Source organism: Erythrolamprus reginae, chromosome 2 (assembly GCF_031021105.1).
Source record: "Erythrolamprus reginae isolate rEryReg1 chromosome 2, rEryReg1.hap1, whole genome shotgun sequence".
NCBI lineage: Eukaryota > Metazoa > Chordata > Lepidosauria > Squamata > Dipsadidae > Erythrolamprus > Erythrolamprus reginae.
The window spans coordinates 345,945,497-345,965,448 of NC_091951.1; the positions used below are offsets into that span (position 1 = coordinate 345,945,497).

Below are 19,952 nucleotides of genomic sequence, written 5' to 3' on the forward strand. Positions count from 1 at the left end.
AATGTGTTTATTGAATGAATGTTGATGGGTTTTACATTGTTATAGTCTTTTATGCTATTTATATTGCTTGTTTTATATTGTTTACGTACGCTACTTGTTCACCGCCCAGTCCAAAAGGAGTTGGGTGGCTTATAAATGTAATAAATTAGATTAAATTTAATTTTTAACTATAGTAAGAGTTAAAAACCGGAAGCAAATGGGAGGGAAAACTTAATAAACACCTTGCATGTTCTTGGACTCCTACAATCTCCACTTCGCTATCAGAGGAGGCCACGTTAATTTCTTCCTTGACCTGGGAGTGGCTGGTGGGAAGTTTGTTGCTTGCCAGGAACTCAGCATCCAGATGATCTGCGGGAGAGAAACCGACAGGCATCAGACTCAACGGCTGGAACAGCTTCAATGCTAGGTTATTCGAAGATCCTACTCAGTGCAGCACAGCTGCAAACTTGCAGAGCTAGTTTTAAAACAGAGCAAAAGCAAATTCCAAACAGAATAGAATAGAATAAAACAGAATAGAATAGAATATATGGAACGGAATGGAATGAAATAGGATAAAATAGAATAGATAGAATGGAATAGACTAGACTAGACTGGACTAGAATTCTCTATTGGTCAAGTGTGACTGGACACACAAGGAATTTGTCTTTGGTGCATAGAAACATAGAAGACTGACGGCAGAAAAAGACCTCATGGTCCATCTAGTCTGCCCTTATACTATTTCCTGTATTTTATCTTACAATGGATATATGTTTATCCCAGGCATGTTTAAATTCAGTGACTGTGAATTTACCAACCAGGTCTGCGGGAAGTTTGTTCCAAGGATCTACTACTCTTTCAGTGAAATAATATTTTCTCACGATGCTTTTCCCCCCAACTAACTTCAGATTGTGTCCCCTTGTTCTTGTGTTCACTTTCCTATTAAAAACACTTCCCTACTGAACCTTATTTAACCCTTTGACATATTTAAATGTTTCGATCATGCCCCCCCTTTTCCTTCTGTCCTCCAGACTATACAGATTGAGTTCATTAAGTCTTTCCTGATACGTTTTATGCTTAAGACCTTCCACCATTCTTGTAGCCCATCTTTGGACCCGTTCAATTTTGTCAATATCTTTTTGTAGGTGAGGTCTCCAGAACTGAACACAGTATTCCAAATGTGGTCTCACCAGCGCTCTATATAAGGGGATCACAATCTCCCTCTTCCTGCTTGTTATACCTCTAGCTATGCAGCCAAGCATCCTACTTGCTTTTCCTACTGCCCGACCACACTGCTCACCCATTTTGAGACTGTCAGAAATCACTCCCCCTAAATCCTTCTCTTCTGAGGTTTTTGCTAACACAGAACTGCCAATGCAATACTCAGATTGAGGATTCCTTTTCCCCAAGTGCATTATTGCATAAAAGAAAAGATACATTTGTCAAGAATCATGAGATAAAACACTTAACAGAATGGATCCAACCCAACCCCCTCCCTCGAGCAGGAGACCCGATTCCATTTCAGTTAAGTGTCTGTCTAGACCAGGGGTGTCAAACTCAATGCCAGGGTGCTTAAATCTGGCCCCTGGGCCCACCAGGGAAACTTTGACGGACCGGCCCATGGTGTGTCTTCAATCATCCATTTTCTTTTGATTTCTATCCCTCTTTCCTTAACTTCTTTTTTCTCTTCATTTTACATTTATACCCCAGCTTCTTTCCCTCCAAACTTTTTTCCTTCTCTTTAGGTAGAGCATTTGCCTAATTCCACCTTCAATTCTTCTTAATCTCTTCACTATATTTCCCCCTTCTTTTTTTAATTGTTTCATCCAAGACCAATAATTTCTCCCTATTCTCTTTTTTGTCACTGTAAAACCCAGTGTAATTATCATAAATTTCAACATTATCATCAATTTATCCATTTAGAATGTCCTTTTTTCCTTTATCAGTTCAAGTCCCTATGTATTCATCAGTTTGATTATTCTCTTCTAGTTTCTTCTTTTCTTCCTTCTTTTCTTTTTCGTTGTTTTCATGATTATTGTCCTCTAACCTGCCACCTCCAAATTGTGCCCCACCGGAAGACGCATGTTCTACCTAGGATTTGTAGCTTCGTCGCATTCCTCAGTGTTGTTTTCCAGGGAAGAAAGCCCATTGTATTGGTAAAAAATAATTTCTCGCGAGTTCAATCAAACTTCTCAAACTCACAATAAATTTTCTTTTACCACTACAATGGATTAGATTAGATTTATTGGATTTATATGCCGCCCCTCTCCGCAGACTCGGGGGCGGCTCACAACAATGGTGAAGAACAGTACATAGTAACAAATCTAATATTTAAAAATCTAGATTACAGTTTTAGGTTAAAAAGTCCAAAAAAGAAACCCCAATATATAAAAAACAACATACAATCGAATCATATACAAAAACTACATGGGCAAGGGGGAGATGTTTCAATTCCCCCATGCCTGACGGCAGAGGTGGGTTTTAAGAAGTTTACAAAAGGGAAGGAGGGTGGGGGCAATCCTGATCTCTGGGGGGAGCTGGTTCCAGAGGGTCGGAGCCACCACAGAGAAGGCTCTTCCCCTGGGTCCCACCTGACGACATTGTTTAGTCGACGGGACCCGGAGAAGGCCAACTCTGTGGGACCTAACCAGCCGCTGGGATTCGTGCGGCCGAAGGCGGTCTCGCAAATATCTTGGTCCAATGCCATGAAGGGCTTTATAGGTCATAACCAACACTTTGAATTGTGACCGGAAACTGATCGGCAGCCAATGCAGACTGCGGAGTGTTGGTGTAACGTGAGCATACTTAGAGAAGCCCATGATTGCTCTCGCAGCTGCATTCTGCACAATCTGAAGTTTCCGAACACTCTTCAAAGGTAGCCCCATGTAGAGAGCGTTACAGTAGTCGAGCCTCGAGGTGATGAGGGCATGAGTGACTGTGAGCAGTGACTCCCGGTCCAAAGAGGGCCGCAACTGGTTCACCAGGCGAACCTGGGCAAACGCTCCCCTCGCCACAGCTGAAAGATGGGTTTTCTTCCCCTGGACACAACGCTGAGGAACGCGAGGGAGATACAAGTCCAAGATAGGACATGATCGTGGGATTACTGTGCTTGATTGGCCATCAAATGTGCCTGACCTGAACCCCATAGAAAATCTATGAGCCATTGTCAAAAGAAAGATGAGAGACATGAGATTAAACAATTCAAAAGAGCTGAAAGCTGCTATTGAAGCATCCTGGTCTTCCATAACACCTCAGCAGTGGCACAGGCTGACTGCTCCCATGCCACCACCGCACTGAGGCAGTGATTGTTTCAAAAGGGGCCCAAACCAAGTACTGAGTGCATATGCATGCTTACATTTTTTAGAGGTCCAATATTGTTCTATGTACAATCCTTGTTTTTTTGATTGCATGTAATATTTTACAATTATGACAAATCACAGCTTCAACTGTCTTGCCTTGCATGTAATGAGTGTCTCTCATATATTACATTTCACCTTTTAATTTGCATTACTGAAATAAATGAGCTTTTGCATTATATTCTAATTTTTCATCTGAGTTTCCAAACAATAGAGAACAGCAGATTGACGGGGCTGTCTGAAAAACATAGCAGCGGATAAATATCAGGAGGTAACTACATTTATATACTGCAAGCAATTCTTAAAAAGAATTTGCTACAAAGTAGAATGGTATTTTAACCATATTTCTGCACCCAGTGCAGATTGAACATTGTCAGATTATATTATATTTTGAAAAGAAGATATATTTATTGCATTTCTCTTCCGCTGATGGGAAAGTCATAATCCAAAACTACAGCTCAGAGTAGCCGTAGCCCCAGCATTAATTTAAATAAATTCTCAGCCTGTCTCCCCCCCCCCCCACTACTTTCTACATAGTGTGGCTTACAAATATAAAATGCAACCGAGCCACTGAAATATCAGTTTGAAACAAACTGTCTCCTGAAACGATAGTTTTCTTCTCATTAGCTACACTAATGAATCTCCTTAGAGAGAAAGTTCCGAAGCCCTAGAAACAAAGCAGGATGATATGTGGCAGAAATAAGAAATAAGCTTCGATGCTTATTATGTTTGTTTGTTTGTTCGTTCGTTCATTCATTCGATTTGTATGCTGCTCCTCTCCGCAGACTCGGGGCGGCTAACAACAATGATAAAAACAGCATGTAACAATCCAATTAATAAAACAACTAAAAACCCTTATTATAAAACCAAACATACACACAAACATACCATGCACAACTTGTAATGGCCTAGGGGGAAGGAATATCTTAACTCCCCTATGGCTGGCGGCATAAGTGAGTCTTGAGTAGTTTGCGAAAGACTGGGAGGGTGGGGGCAGTTCTAATCTCCGGGGGGAGTTGGTTCCAGAGGACCGGGGCCGCCACAGAGAAGGCTCTGCTCTTCCCCTGGGGCCCGCCAAACGACATTGTTTGGTCGACGGGACCCGGAAAAGGCCAACCCGGAGGCCCTCTGGAAGCTGAAAACAACCTGTTTCCCAACTTCTGGTGGGCCCAGTGGGCTTGTGTTTTGCCCTCCCCAGGCTCCAAAGGCTTCCCTGGAGACGGAGGAGGGTAAAAACGCCTTCCCCCATCTTCCCGGAAGCTCTCTGGAAGCCAAAATCGCCCTCCCAGAGCCTCTGTGTGAGCCAAAAGTCAGATGGCTGGCACACAAATGCATGTTGGAGCTAGGTCAATGGCTCATGTGCCAGCAGATATGGCTCCGCGTGCCAGCTGTGGCACCCATGCCATAGGTTCGCTATCATGGGCCTATACCATAGGTAGGAAGATTTATTTATTTATTTATTGGATTTGTATGCCGCCCCTCTCCATAGACTCGGGGCGGCTAACAACAGTAATAAAAACAGCATATAAACAATCCAATATTAAAACCGTTAAAAACCCTTATTATAAAACCAAGCATACATACAGACATACCATGCATAAAACTGTAAAGGCCTAGGGGGAAAGAGTATCTCAGTTCCCCCATGCCTGGCGGCAGAGGTGGGTTTTAAGAAGCTTACGAAAGGCAAGGGGGATGGGGGCAATTCTAATCTCTGGGGAGAGTTGGTTCCAGAGGGCCGGGGCCGCCACAGAGAAGGCTCTTCCCCTGGGTCCCGCCAAGCGACATTGTTTAGTTGATGGGACCCAGAGAAGACTGGTCGCTGGGATTCGTGCAGCAGAAGGCGGTTCCTGAGATGTCTTTCTCTGTGCAAGGTGCCCTGTTTCTCGGAAAATAAGCCCTCCTCCGAAAATAAATCCTTCCCTGAAAATACCCCCCCCCCCCCCAATAAGCCCTCCTTGGAAATATTTAACTGCATGTGCAGCGGCCCCTGCCATTTCCTCTGGTTAGGGTTAGGGAGACAGAGTTGGAAATCGTTTTAAGACGGCAACAGGAGCCCCATTTTGTTCTAACACACCCCAAAATAAGAGCTCCACAAAAATAAGGCCAATCACTTCAAAAATGTAAGACAAACTACTGAAGTTTGCAGATGATACAACAGTGATCGGACTCATTCGAGACAATGATGAATCCGCATACAGACGGGAAGTTGAACAACTATCCTTGTGGTGTGACCAGAACAATTTAGAACTGAACACACTCAAAACCATAGAAATGGTGCTAGACTTTAGGAGAAACCCTCCCACCCTTCCACCTCTCACAATACTAGACAACACAGTATCAACAGTAGAGACCTTCAAATTTCTAGGTTCTATCATATCTCAAGACCTAAAATGGTCACCTAACATCAAAAACATCAAAAAAGCACAACAAAGAATGTTCTTTCTGCACCAGCTCAGGAAGCTCAAACTGCCCAAAGAGCTGCTGATACAGTTCTACAGAGGAATCATTGAGTCTGCCATCTGCACCTCTATAACTGTCTGGTTTGGTGCTGCAACCCAACAGGACCGACACAGACTTCAGAGGATAATCAGAATTGCAGAAAAAGCAATTGCTGCCAACCTGCCTTCCATTGAGGACCTGTATACTGCATGAGTCAAAAAGAGGGCGGGGAAAATATATACTGACCCCTCCCATCCTGGACACAAACTGTTTCAACTCCTACCCTCAAAACGTCGCTACAGAGCACTGCACACCAAGACAACTAGACACAAGAACATTTCCGAACGCCATCACTCTACTAAACAAATAATTCCCTCAACACTGTCAGACTTTCTACTAAATCTGCACTTCTATTCTACTAGTTTTTCTCATCATTCCTATCAACCATCTCCTCCCATGTTGACTGTATGACTGTAACTTGTTGCTTATATCCTAAGATTTTTATTAATATTGCTTCTTCATTGCTTATTTGACCCCTATGACAATCATTAAGTGTTGTACCACATGATTCTTGACAAATGTATATTTTATTTTATGTACGCTGAGAGCATATGCACCAAGACAAATTCCTTGTGTGTCCAATCACACTTGGCCAATAAAATTCTATTCTATTCCATTCTATTCTATTTTCAGGGAAACATGGTATTAGTAGAAGATCTAGGTTGGGATAGCTTTCCCAAATATGCCCATGTTACACCAACACTCCGCAGTCTGTATTGGTTGCCGATCAGTTTCTGGTCACAATTCAAAGTGTTGGTTATGACCCATAAAGCCCTTCATGGCACCGGACCAGATTACCTCAGGGACCGCCTTCTGCTGCACGAATCCCAGCGACCAGTTAGGTCCCACAGAGTGGATCTTCTCCGGGTCCCGTCAACTAAGCAATGTCGACTGGCGGGACCCAGGGGAAGAGCCTTCTCTGTGGCGGCCCCAGCCCTCTGGAACCAACTCCCCCCAGAGATTAGAACTGCCCCCACCCTCCTTGCCTTTCGTAAACAACTTAAAACCCACCTCTGCCGCCAGGCATGGGGGAATTGAGATCCTCTTTCCCACTAGGCCTTTACAATTCTATGCATGGTATGTATGTATGTTTGGTTTTTATATTAATGGATTTTTAATCATTTCTAATACCAAATTACTATTGTACACTGTTTTATTGTCGCTGTTAGCCGCCCCGAGTCTCCGGAGAGGGGCGGCGGCATACAAATCCGATAGATAGATAGATAGATAGATAGATAGATGGATGGATGGATGGATGGATGGATGGATGGATGGATGGATGGATAGATAGATAGATAGATAGATAGATAGATAGATAGATAGATAGATAGATAGATAGATAGATAGATAGATAGATAGTGTGATTCCACATAGAAAGAGAAGTAAATCTCGAGAGGAAGCACCCGATCCTAGCAAGACCAATGAAATGTGTTCTACCCACTTGTCTCAGCATTCAGCTCTTCCAGCAACCCTCTCGTCCTCCAATTAGGCTCCGCGTTCTGGTTGGCGACGGAACTGTTGTGCTCTTGAACGGCTGCGGCTGCCAAAAGATTGTCCACGTTCACCACTTCCGGGTCAGAGTTTGTGTCCGAGATATCGTAATGGGGCACGACGGGAGGTCCATCTGGAAAGGAAAAGAAACCTAAAGAGATCAGTGATGACACCGCATTAGATACATGCAGGAAAAAAACCCCGACCGCCTTGGCTGTGAACCCAACATGTGAGCATTTCAAAATAAATGGCGCAAATGATACGCATGAATAAAATGCTTAATGTAAAAACTTAGGAAATGAATACATGAAACAGACAAAATCAAGAATTGGGTGATTTCTTTTTTCTTAAAGATGGTGTAGCCCAGGGGTCGGCAACCTTAAACACTCAGAGAGCCATCTGGACATGTTTCCCACGGAAAACACCGGGAGCCACAAAACCCATCCCGTGCCTGACTATTTCCCACAAACTAGCATATATAGTTGAATTAAAGATTATGTTTTCTTCTGAAATTTTTCTTTCCCTGGATTTATCCATGGTTGGCCTAGCGGGAGTTGAAAAGCTCAATAAATTGTGTGCCAGCGGGTGTCGCACACTGGCAGTTGTGACGCATATTTTGAGCGACAGGGAGCTGCAGCAAAGGGATGAAAGAGCCACATGCGGCTCAAGAGCCACGGGTTGCTGACCCCTGGTGTAGGTGTATCTGTTTGGAAAATGGCTGATTAAACCGAATAAATTTCAAATATATGTCTATACTGAATATATTCTGATAGGTGACTGCACTGGCATGCTATTTTGGTTTTATGTATCCTTACATCAGAATTTGATCCTATTTTTTCCCCAAGTTGCAGTATTTGTTTTTTAGGATGGAAGGACTCAAAACAAAACTCCAGATTAAATTTTGAAACAGAACACATAACAGGCCTATTCCCAAACTAGCCACGCTGGTACCTATTGTATTACTATTAATACAAAAGAAGAAGAGAAATTAAATAAAAGGGCACGGGGTTTGTGATACAAAGTCAACGGTCCAATTCAGATATGGCCAAATATGCTGGCAGAAATATCTATTCTTCTCTTTTGTATCTTTTTAGATTCTGGGAATTTTTCCCAGAAAATTGCCTTCCCGTCCAAATGAGGCATAGTTTTGTGTTCCCATTTATCATCATAGTTTATTTCAAAATTGGAACTGGAAACTTCAGTTTGAAATGGGCCTAAAACTAGTTTTCACACACACACACACACACACAAATCTGAGTTTGCTCATTTGGAAGCCATTGCTGTTGGCTCACTGGGGCTATTTCAGTGTTATCGGGAAGTGAAGGAAGGAAGTGAGCGTTGCAAACATGGAGATAAGTCTGAGTTGCCAAGTTATATAAATCATATCTGAACTAAGTCCAAAATTAAGTCCATTTGGATGCACATTATTCTGCAGGAATTCCCAGTGGAATACATTTCCCCTTCAGTTTTATTTTCAGAACAATGGGGATTTTTAATCTCAAGGGTTGCGGTGGCTCAGCAGTTGAAGACAGCCAGGAAGCTGACGGACAAAGTTTGAGCCCCGAGCATCATGCAGCAGGGTGAGCTCCTGTTTCTACCTCGGCTCCTGCCAATCTAGCAGTTTGAAAACATGCAAATGCAAGTAGATAAATAGGTACCACCTTTGGTGGGAAGTGAACAGGGTTCCCTGCATCTCAGCATAGAGTCATGCCAGACATTTGACCACAAAAGTGTCTTCGGACAACACTTGTTCTCTTAGCTAAGAAATGGAGATGAGTAACATCCCCTGGAGTCGGACATGGCTGGACGGGGGAAACCTTTATCATTTTTACTCCCAATGTCACTTAATGTGGACTTGAGACTTCCTAGCCATCACATCAGTAGTGGCCATCACTCACTTTGAGGATTTATAAACCCCTTTGGGGAATCAGTGCTCCGCTTTGTTGTGGTTAGCTCTGGCCCAGCTCCTGCCCCAAGGACTGTGGATGTGGGGGAGACATCCACATGCCGCAGGCCTGTTTTGCCCCCGGTGGAATCTGCTGATGAAGGCTCCTCTGACCAAGAAGACATGAGTGACAGGGAGGAGGAGAGTGTGGCAGACAGCTCAGGAGGAGATCAATTATCTAGCTCCTCCTTGGATTCAGAACAAGAGTTAATGATACAGCCACACATGAGGAGAGCGATGCATAGGCAGCAACAACTGAGAGATTATTATCAAAGAAAATGAGGCCACCTGTGGTTGGGTGGGGATGTGATGATTAGTGAGGCTGCTATAAAAAGCAGCCTGTGGGTTTGGCCATTGAGGAGGATTATCTGATCATTGTGTTTCGTGACTGCTTTACTGACTTTGACCTTTTGTGTGCTGATTTTTCCCCGCTTTGAAACTAAACCAGAGCAAAATGTGTTTCACTTTGTGAAAGAAGAAGGACTGTGAATTGCCTCACAGCTGCAAGCTAAGTATCACAGAACTGATAAGGGACTTGTACAAATTACCAGTTTGTTTGGAGAAGAGTCCTCTTTGCTATACCAAAAGAGGGCTTGGTTTAAGTGAATTTTCATTATAAAGAACATTGTTTTGAATTTTAAAACGTGTGTGTATCTGAAATTTGTACCTGTGAATTTTTGGGAGGAGTCTACTAGAGAGCCCGACAGAACACCCTTAGGACAGTGATGATGAACCTATGGCACGGGTGCCACAAGTGGCACGCAGAGCCATATCTGCTGGCACACAAGCTGTTGCCCTAGCTCAGCTCCAACGTGCATGTGTGTGATGGCCAGCTGATTTTTGGCTTGCATAGAGTCTCTGGGAGGGCATTGTTGCCTTCCAGAGAGCCTACGGGGGGTGGAATTGACTAAGATCATGGGAAAAGACAAATTTCCCCTGGTGTTAGGACCTAATGCTTCTATTCTGGCGCCTTGGAACTAATCAGGTGTTTACAGTGGGGGTGTCCCACTGACCTTCCTGCCAATCAGCTTAAAGTTCTGTTGGGAGAATTGGGGCTAGACTTATGGTTGGGGGTCACCACAACATGAGGAACTGTATTAAGGGGTCACAGCATTAGAAAGGTTGAGAACCACTGTGTTATAGGAATACGTACATTGTTAAGAAGCATTTAAAGCAGGGACGTCCAACCAGTGAAGAAGGGCTACCAAAATTTTTACTACCATGCTGTGGGCGTGCCTTATGCAGGACGCCCTGCATTTTCTTTCAATATCTTCCAGTGCAGATTGGGTTTCTGGGGTGGAACTCCATTTTTGCTACCCCACTGCGTTCCCCTCCCGTCCGGGCAAGTAGCCCACCCCTGCGTCCAACTTTGGCATTGGACCAGAGTACCTCCGGAACCGCCTGCTACCGCACGAATGCCAGCGACCGATAAGGTCCCACAGAGTTGGCCTTCTCCGGGTCCCGTCGACCAAACAATATCGTTTGGCGGGCCCCAGGGGAAGAGCCTTCTCTGTGGCAGCCCCGGCCCTCTGGAATCCACTCCCTCCCGGAGATTAGAATTGCCCCCACCACTCCTTGCCTTTTGTAAATTACTCAAGTCCCATCTATACCGCCAGGCATGGGGGAGTTGAGACACCTTTCCCCCAGGCTTTTTTATATTTATGTTTGGGTATGTATATGTTGTTTGCTTTTTTTTAAACATGATAGGGTTTTATGTGCTTTTTAATATTAGATTTGTTTTCGCTGGAATATTGTTTTTATTATTGTTGTGAGCCGCCCCGAGTCTTCGGAGAGGGGCGGCATACAAATCTAATAAATTGAATTGAATTGGCGACTTTACAATTTATGGGCTTCAACTCCCAACTTCTGGCATTTGAAGTCCCACAAACAGTAAAATGGCCAAAGCTGGATACTCCTGACTTACGGGCACACCGGTTAATCAAATGGACCCCTTGATTAGAAAATCAGAAATAAGAATTCTTGAAAAGTCTAAACATTCTTGCTTTTCCAACGTGATCAAGTTCATTTTTTGGAAGCACACATGCAGGATGAGAGCTCCTGGACCTCCTCCCACTGTCACTCTCCAGCAAATGGTAAATGAATCATCGCCCTTAACAATGGTTTATAATCGCTTCCATAAATTCCATATCCTGCCTCTTTGAATGCGGTACTGGAAACCAGCAGCTGTCTCAACCCTATAACCTTTCCCCTTCGGAGCGATTAATAAAACTGTTTTGTAGAGGACGAAAGAGGAAGCCTCTTGCTTCCTCACTTAAAGGAATTTAGACATTTGCTCCCAGTTTCTTTCCTTAGTGTCCTCGCATAAAGCAGTGCCCAGGGTAAAACTGGGAATCGCCTCTGCCAAACATTTTAGGGAATTCACGACGTGCTAAGACGCAGTGTTGGACTCATTCAGAACAGGCAGTCCTCGATTTGCGATCACAATTCCCCTTCCTAAGCGAGATGGCTGTCAAGTGAACTTTGCCCCATTTCATGGCCCGTCTTGCCACGTTCGTTAAGTGAACCCCTGCAGTTGTTAAGTGATCTCAAGCTTCCTCCATTGAACTGGCTCGTCGGAAGGGGGGATCACATGACTCCAGGACACGCTACCGTAATAAATGAGTCAGCTGCCAAGCAGCATCGCATGACCATGGGGGAATGCTGCAAAGGTTATAAATATAACGGGGGGGTTGGAAACGGTTGCAAGTCACTTTTTCAATGCGGTAGTAAACTTTGAACGGTCAGTAAATGAATTGTTGCCTGTTTAATAACAACTATTAACATTGGAACAGCTGTTGTATTGCATGCAAGGTAACCTTCATTCTGATATAACTAGAGGTGATGAAAGAATCAACTGTATTTAAAGGAAAAGAGTGGGAAGCTTGAAGATCTAATGGTTCAAACCAAAGTCTTTTCTCTGTTACCAGGAGAGGACAGCAATAGCACTTAAGATTTATATAACGCTTTGCAGCCCTCTCTAAGTGGTTTACAGCCTCTTGCTCCCAACAATTTGGGTCCTCATTTTACCCACCTAGGAAGGATGGGCGGCTGAGTCGGCCTTGAGCCTGGTGAGGTTTGGACTGCCAAATTGCAGGCAGATGGCAGTCAGCAGAGGTAGCCTGCAGTACTGCATTCAACCAGTGCACCACCGTGGCTCATAGCGTGACACCCATAGCAATAGCAATAGCACTTAGACTTGTATACAGGGTGTCCAAGGGGAAAGCATTTTGAAATTCCCTGACATTTCCCTGTAACTTGTGATCTAGTTAAGGTGCGGTCGTAGATGACGCCACACAAAACGGCTAAGCCATGGAGAAATATTGGTAGCTAAGCACGTTGTTGCCACAGTTATGCTTATCTTTGCTTGACTCTGCCAGGCAGCGCGATCTGTTGGGTTTTTTTTACATGATTTTCCCCTGACTTTTAAACATTTTAATGCAGTTTGCTTCCCCCTCCCCCCGATTTATTCTGGTTTTTTTTCACAAATTCCCTGATAATTCCGATATTTCCCGAACCGCCAATTTCCCTGATAATTTCCTGATTTCCCTGTTTTCCAGGTTTGCTGGACACCCTGTATATATCACTCCATGTTGGTTTACAGCCCTCTCTAAGCGGTTTACAGAGTCAGCCTCTTGCCCCCAACAATCTGAGTCCTCATTTTATTGACCTCAGAAGGACGGAAGGCTGAGTCAACCTTGAGCTGGTCAGGATTGAACTTCTGCCAGTGGGCAGAGTTGGCCTGCAATACTGCATTCCAATGAAGTGTTTCACCTGGGTCCTTGATTTACGACTACAGCTGAGCCCAACATTTCTGTTGTTAAGTGAGACAATTGTGAAGTGAATTTCACTTCCATTTTACGATCTTCTTTGCCTCCGTTGTTAAGTGAATCACTGCAGTTGATAAATTAGTAATCCAGCTGTTAAGTGAATCTGACTTCCGTACTGAGTTTGCTTGTCAGAAGGTTGCAAGACGAGATCACGTGACTCTGGGACTCTGCAACGGTCATAAATGTGGTCAGTGCCAAGGCTATGAATTTAGGTCATCCAGCCATGGGGGTGCTGCAAAATTGTAACTGTGAAAAACAGTCATAAATAACTTTTTTCAGTGCTGTCATAATTTTGAATGTTCACTGAATGAACCTTTGTAAGTCGAGGACTCCCTGTACTTTCCTAAAGAGCCTTCCCTCAAGAAAAAAGATATTTGGACATGGGACCTCTAAGCACTGACATTCCATCCAGTGGATGAATTTTTAAAAAAGAATCAAAATTTTAATCCACAGTTTGCCCTTCCCTTTTAAAATGTTTGGCAGGTAAGATTCCAAGGCAAATTACGCAGAGAACATCTAAAATCAGTTTTGCAATTTATACTAAAGAAAGATATACCACGAAAGGAGTCAAATCTAACTTCTTCTTCCTCCAAACGTTCTTTTCTGAAAACCTGCAGTTCAAAAATGACTTCACTTAAAACCACTTTACTTCAAAAGGAAAAATGAATGGTTAAATATGAGGCGGCATGGGGGTTGGTGAGGATGGAAAAACGATGATTTTGCAATGAACGCTGATGACTGCAAAGTGTTGGAGACGCCTTAACCAATCGAAGTGTCAATATTCACTGTCTAAATGTGATGTGCAGCGACATCGAAGTTAACGCTTGAGGTTGGGGAAGGGTTTGCAGGTTTGGGTAACGTGAAAAATGAAAGCTGTTTCTCCCTTTGACGAGTCATCAGAGTTCAGAGCAACTGAGCTTCAACAGACATTGCATGATCGATTAAAACAAAAGTTTTAAGTGCAGAAGATACGAGGGTTAAGTACAATATTGACTGTTTTATTACCTAACCAATGACGGTGCTGTTCGTAATTCCTCTTTATCAATTTCTCAATGGATTGCCTTTAATTATCAGCACTGGTTTTGTCCAAGATAGAATCAAACAGATTTATGGAGGTCAAATTATGCTTAGTTAACAATAAGAACCAAGTCAAAATTGTACCACTCCAACATGTATAATCATGCAAAAATGTAGAATAAAATGCATATACATGCAGAGTGATATTCTGATCACCTACCCAGAGAATAACTTGGGTGAAAGTCTTCATCAGTAGGAAATACAAGCATAAACTTGCTATCTGTTGCGCCAACTCTGGTATCTTCCACACTTCCAAACAGCAAACCTTATAGCTTAGCTTAAATTTAGCATACATGAGACAGTGACAACTTAACATGCTGAACAATAAGACTTATTAAGAAAATACATCAACTGTTTTTTTTTAAGTTTTTGTTAAGACAAGAAATCAAAATGTATGCCTTCGCTCTGTGAATGGAACAAAAATATTGCTTTTTTTTAATTAAAAAATTGACTCTTAAGTTTTTCCTGGTAAAAAGAAATAAGCTGAGAAGAACACAAGGTTGGAATATTTGGCACAAAGTTTTTCCGCAGAAATGTTCCTAAGGTTAATGAAACAGGGCTCAATGAAACTTCGGTAGGAAACTTACCAATAAATCTTTGTTTACAGGAAATAGTATATACAGTCTTCCCTCGATTTCCGCGGGGGATGCGTTCCAAGACCGCCCACGAAAGTCGAATTTCCGCAAAGTAGAGATGCGGAAGTAAATACACTATTTTTGGCTATGAACAGTATCACAAGCCTTCCCTTAACACTTTAAACCCCTAAATTGCAATTTCCCATTCCCTTAGCAACCATTTAGATTATTACTCACCATGTTTATTTATTAAAGTTTATTTTTAAAAAAATATTTATTAAAGGCAGATGAAAGTTTGGCAATGACATATGACGTCATCAGGCGGGAAAAACCGTGGTATAGGGGGAAAAAACGTGAAGTATTTTTTAATTAATATTTTTGAAAAACCGTGGTGTAGACTTTTTGCGAAGTCCGAACCCGCGAAAATCGAGGGAACACTGTACATGCAAACGTTCCAGTGATGGGCTCCTACGGGAACGGTCAGGAACGCAGTTCCGGTAGCAAAATTTGGAGCTCCACCCCTGAGCACTCAATTTGCACCGAAAGATGTTGAAACAAAATGCATAAGCCACACCCAAGCTGTGGTAGTAAAAATTTTGGTAGCCCATCACCGAAACGTTCCTTCGTGATATTCAATTTCAAGGCTACCATGCAATGCATACTTCCATAGAATAACTCTACTGTGGTAATTGAGAATTATTCCTATTTTGAATAAACAAGCATGGGGTTGGATCCTGTGGTCCTGAAATGTATTGGGTGAGCATTTTCTCAAACCGGTATCTTTCAGCCATACCACAAACCAAACTTTTTCAGACTTGCTCTTTCTCTCATTTTGAAAGTAGCTAAGACGATGCCTCTTTTAATGTGTTTTAATCACCGCACAGAATAAGTCAGGCCCATTCTTGCAGGAAAGCTGAAATGAATGTAATGAACTGAAGAATAGAATAGAATAGAATAAAAAACATGGAATGTAACTGAATAGAGAACAAGGAATGAAATAGAATGGAATAGAAAAGAAATAACGTCTACGGAGAGGGGCGGCATACAAATCTAATAAAATAATAATAATAATAATAATAATAATAATAATAATAATAATAATAATAAAATAATAATAGAGGGATGGGACGGGACCAAACAGATGGAATGGAATAGAATTAGAATAAAATATACTGCTCAAAAAAATAAATAAAGAGAACACTCAAAATAACACATCCTAGATCTGGAATGAATGAAATATTCTCACTGAACACTTTGTTCTGTACAAAACTGAATGTGCACAGCAGCATGTGAAATTGATTGTCAATCAGTGTTGCTTCCTAAGTGGACAGTTTGATTTCACAGAAGTTTGATTTACTTGGAGTTATATTGTGTTGTTTATTTTTTGAGCAGTATACAAAACATGGAATGGAATGGAATAGAAAATAAATCATGGAATGGAATAGAATAGAATTAGAATAGAAAACATGGAATATAATGGAATGGAGTAGAATGGAATTCTGTATTGGCCAAGTGTGATTGGAACACACAGGGAATTTGTCTTTGGTGCACATGCTCTCAGTGTACATAAAAGAAGTTTGTCAAGAAGCATAATGATAGTCTGGGTGATCACATGACCTGGAACACAACAACCATTATAAAATACCATTCATCTCCCACCTCTTTAAAATGCAGATTTGAAACCAGCAGCTGCCTCAGGTTGCCAAGCTTCTGAATTCTGATCCCATGACCCTGGGGGGGTGGGGGGGTGCTGTTAATGGTCTTAAGTGTGAAAAAACACTAAAGGAAGTTGAGTTACTATCTATATAACCTTTCAAACTTTGCAGCCGGATTCCCTTCAAAGGTGTCTATACTCTCCTTTATTTCCTTAGTGGTTCTCAACCTTTCTAACGCTGCAATCCCTTAATGCAGTTCCTCCATGTTGCGGTAGCCCCCAACCATAAGTCTAGCGCCAATTCTTCCAACAGAGCTTTAAGCTGATTGTCAGGAAGGTCAGAGGGACACCCCCCCCCCCCCCACTGTAAACGCCTGACTGGTCGGATTGTAAAAATATGTTCCAAGGCACCAGAATAGAAGCTTTGGTTCCTAACACCAGGGGAAATTTGTCTTGTCCCTGTGAAACGGTTGTTTGGCCCCCAAAAGGGTCCCTTACCCCCAGGTTACTAACTGAACAACTCCAAATTGTAAAATGGGATAAAACTGACAACAAATTTCTCACGGAGCCACGTAAACTTTGGGCTCAACTGTGGTCGTAAGTTGAGGACTACCTGTACCGACCTTATTCTATGCTCCTTTTGTATGACTTTGCATGTGCTGCAGGCATCACCTGTCCTGACATGAAATTAGCACTCATGCCTTGACATAATGGGAGGCAAAACAAGATGAGAAAAACAATTTTAATTGTATTATATGCTTTGAATTGTGAGTCATCCAGAGTCATTTGCTGAGATGTGCCGCCATAGAAAGGGAGGGAAGGAGCTCAGGGAGGAAGAGAGGGAAGAAAGAAGGGAAGGCGGGAATATAGAAGGAAGAAAGGAGTTCAGGGAGGAAGAGAGGGAAGAAAGAAGGGAAGGAGGGAATATAGAAGGAAGAAAGGAGTTCAGGGGGGAAGAGAGGGAAGACAAGAGGAAAGAAGGGAGGGAGGATGGAAGGAAGAAAGGAGTTCAGGGAGGAAGAGAGGGAAGAAAGAAGGGAAGGAGGGAATAGGCGTTGATTGCTTACCTGAACGCCTCTTCTCGTACGGTGAGCGGGTACAGCAGTCACATGGGTTGCTCATGTCCAATCCGGTGTAACTGAGCCTAGTGTTAAAAAAGCTTGCCGGATCCGCCCCTTCCCCAGAATTCGCGAATCCATAGACTAGGCTCAGCTGTGAAGCTCTGTAGTGTTCAACTCTCATTGTTAGAGGAAGAAAGGTTATAGGAAGGTAAAGAAGACACATACAAGGGCGGGAAGTGACTGCTGTACCCGCTCACCGTACGAGAAGAGGCGTTCAGGTAAGCAATCAACGCCTATTCTCCGTACTGAAGGAGCGGGTCCAGCAGTCACATGGGACATACCCAATAGATGGTCCCTAGGGTGGGATTAGATTGCTATCGTGTGAGATAACGGATTGGAGTACCCTTCTGCCGAAGGCAGCGTCCGCTGAAGCGTAAGAATCAATCTTGTAGTGCCTGATGAAGGAATTTGGCGAGGCCCAAGTGGCTGCTTTGCAGACCTCCTCCAACGGGGCTTGAGTCGCCCAAGCGGCCGAGGTGGCTGCGCTCCTGGTGGAATGCGCTGTGATGTTCCTTGGAACTGAGAGGGAGGCCGACTCATAGGCCTTAGATATAGTCCCTCTGATCCAACGGCCTATTACTGTTGAAGACACTTTGGCACCCATGACTCTGGGGTGATAGGCTATAAAAAGTGCTTCTGACCTCCGAAAGGGTCCTGTGCGTTGGATATAGATTCTCAGCGCTCTAATGAGATCCAGGGTGTGCCATCTAATTGCCAAGGGATGGTCTCGTTGGAGGCAGAAGGAAGGTAGGACAATATCCTGAGTTCTGTGGAACATGGAACTGACCTTGGGTAAGAAGGTGGGGTCCAGACGCAAGACTACCTTGTCCTGATGAAATTGACAAAGGTCCTGTCTGATTGAGAGGGCAGCCAGCTCCGAAATGCGTCGGGCAGAGGTAATAGCCACCAGGAATGCTACTTTAAAGGATAGGTACCTGAGGGACGCCGATTTTAGGGGTTCGTATGGTGCCTGCGTGAGGGAATGGAGAACCCGTGGCAAATCCCAGGATGGATACCTGTGGACCTTGGAAGGTCTGAGGTTGGCGATGCCCTTGAGGAATTCCTGAACTTCTGGGAAGGATCGGAGAGGCTGTCTGCGGGGGCCCCCTAGGACAGAGGAAATGGCCGCCAGATGACGCCGGAGGGTGCTGGTGGAAAGTCCTTTATGGAAACCTTGCATAAGGAAGGAAATGATTCTGTGTATGGGAATGCACAGGGGAGAGAGGCCTTCCTGTAGACACCACTGGTGAAACTTGGACCACGTGTGGTCGTAGATTCGATTGGTCGAACCCCTTCTGGCCTTTAAAATGACCTCCACTGTATCGGGGTCGTGACCACGCAGTTCTAAGTCTCTCCTGATAACAGCCAGGCGGTGAGGTGGAACCACTCCGGGTCTGGATGGAATGAGGCCCCCTGCCGCAGCATATCCCCCGAAACGGGGAGTCGCCAAGGGTCCTGGACGGACAACTGTTGGAGATCCGCGAACCAGGGCCGGCGGGGCCAATGAGGGGCGATTAAGATTACTCGGGCCCTCTCGGTGAGGACCTTGTGAATCACGTCCGGGAGAATTGGAATTGGAGGGAATGCGTAAAGTAGGCCTGGAGGCCATGGGCTCCGGAGGGCATTGATTGCTTCCGCTCCCGGGGATGGAAATCTGGAAAAGAAGCGAGGGAGTTGGGCGTTCGCATTGGTCGCGAAGAGATCCAGAATTGGTCGGCCGAATCTGAGGCTGATTTGATGGAACAGGTCTTGATGGAGGTTCCACTCTCCTGGGTCTATCGTTGCTCGAGATAGCCAATCCGCCTGGACGTTGAGGCTCCCCGAGATGTGGTCGGCTAGGAGCGACCGAAGATGTTTTTCCGCCCAAAGGCCTAACTTGAGGGCCTCCCTCATGAGGGCCTTGGATCTCGTGCCCCCCTGTCTGCAGATATGGCTTTTTGTGGCAATGTTGTCGGTGAGAATGAGAACGTGCCGGTTGGGAATGCGAGGAGAGAAAAGCTTCAGAGCCAGGGAAACGGCTCTTAACTCTAGCCAATTGATTGGCTTGGAAGCTTCCTCCGGGGACCACGTGCCCTGGGCTATCATCCCCTGGGCGTGGGCGCCCCATCCCGATAGACTGGCATCTGTGGTGATGACAAATTGATCCGGGCACCTGAACGGGGATCCTTTGTCCATGGCCGGATACTTCCACCACTTGAAGGATCTGCGAACAATTGGTGGGATGACAATGCGACGATTTGAGTTGCTGTGCCCCGATCTCTGAAAGGGTAATAGGAGCCACTGTAGTTCCCTAGCATGAAGGCGAGCCCAGGGAATGATGCCTATTCATGACACCATCTTCCCCAAAAGGGAAGACAGGGTTACTATGGATACTGAAGGTTTAGATAAAATGCAAGAAATTAACTCCCCTATACTGAATTTTCTCTCGGGA

The 19,952-nt window shown here is 44.1% G+C and overlaps 1 protein-coding gene across 4 annotated transcripts in view; it reads right to left on the reverse strand.

Moving 5' to 3' along the window:
• ARK2N (arkadia (RNF111) N-terminal like PKA signaling regulator 2N) overlaps positions 1-19,952 on the reverse strand; it is a 97,645-nt gene that overhangs the window by 13,368 nt on the left and 64,325 nt on the right. For 2 of the 4 annotated variants that reach the window (XM_070743627.1, XM_070743625.1), the window contains exons 4-5: positions 7,273-7,455; positions 222-348 (exon numbers count right to left, since the gene is read on the reverse strand). In XM_070743627.1, coding sequence (XP_070599728.1) covers positions 222-348; positions 7,273-7,455 — 310 coding nt within the window. Of the gene's footprint in view, positions 1-221; positions 349-7,272; positions 7,474-19,952 lie in introns of all 4 variants that reach the window. The other 2 variants (XM_070743626.1, XM_070743624.1) reach the window with 1 other exon arrangement.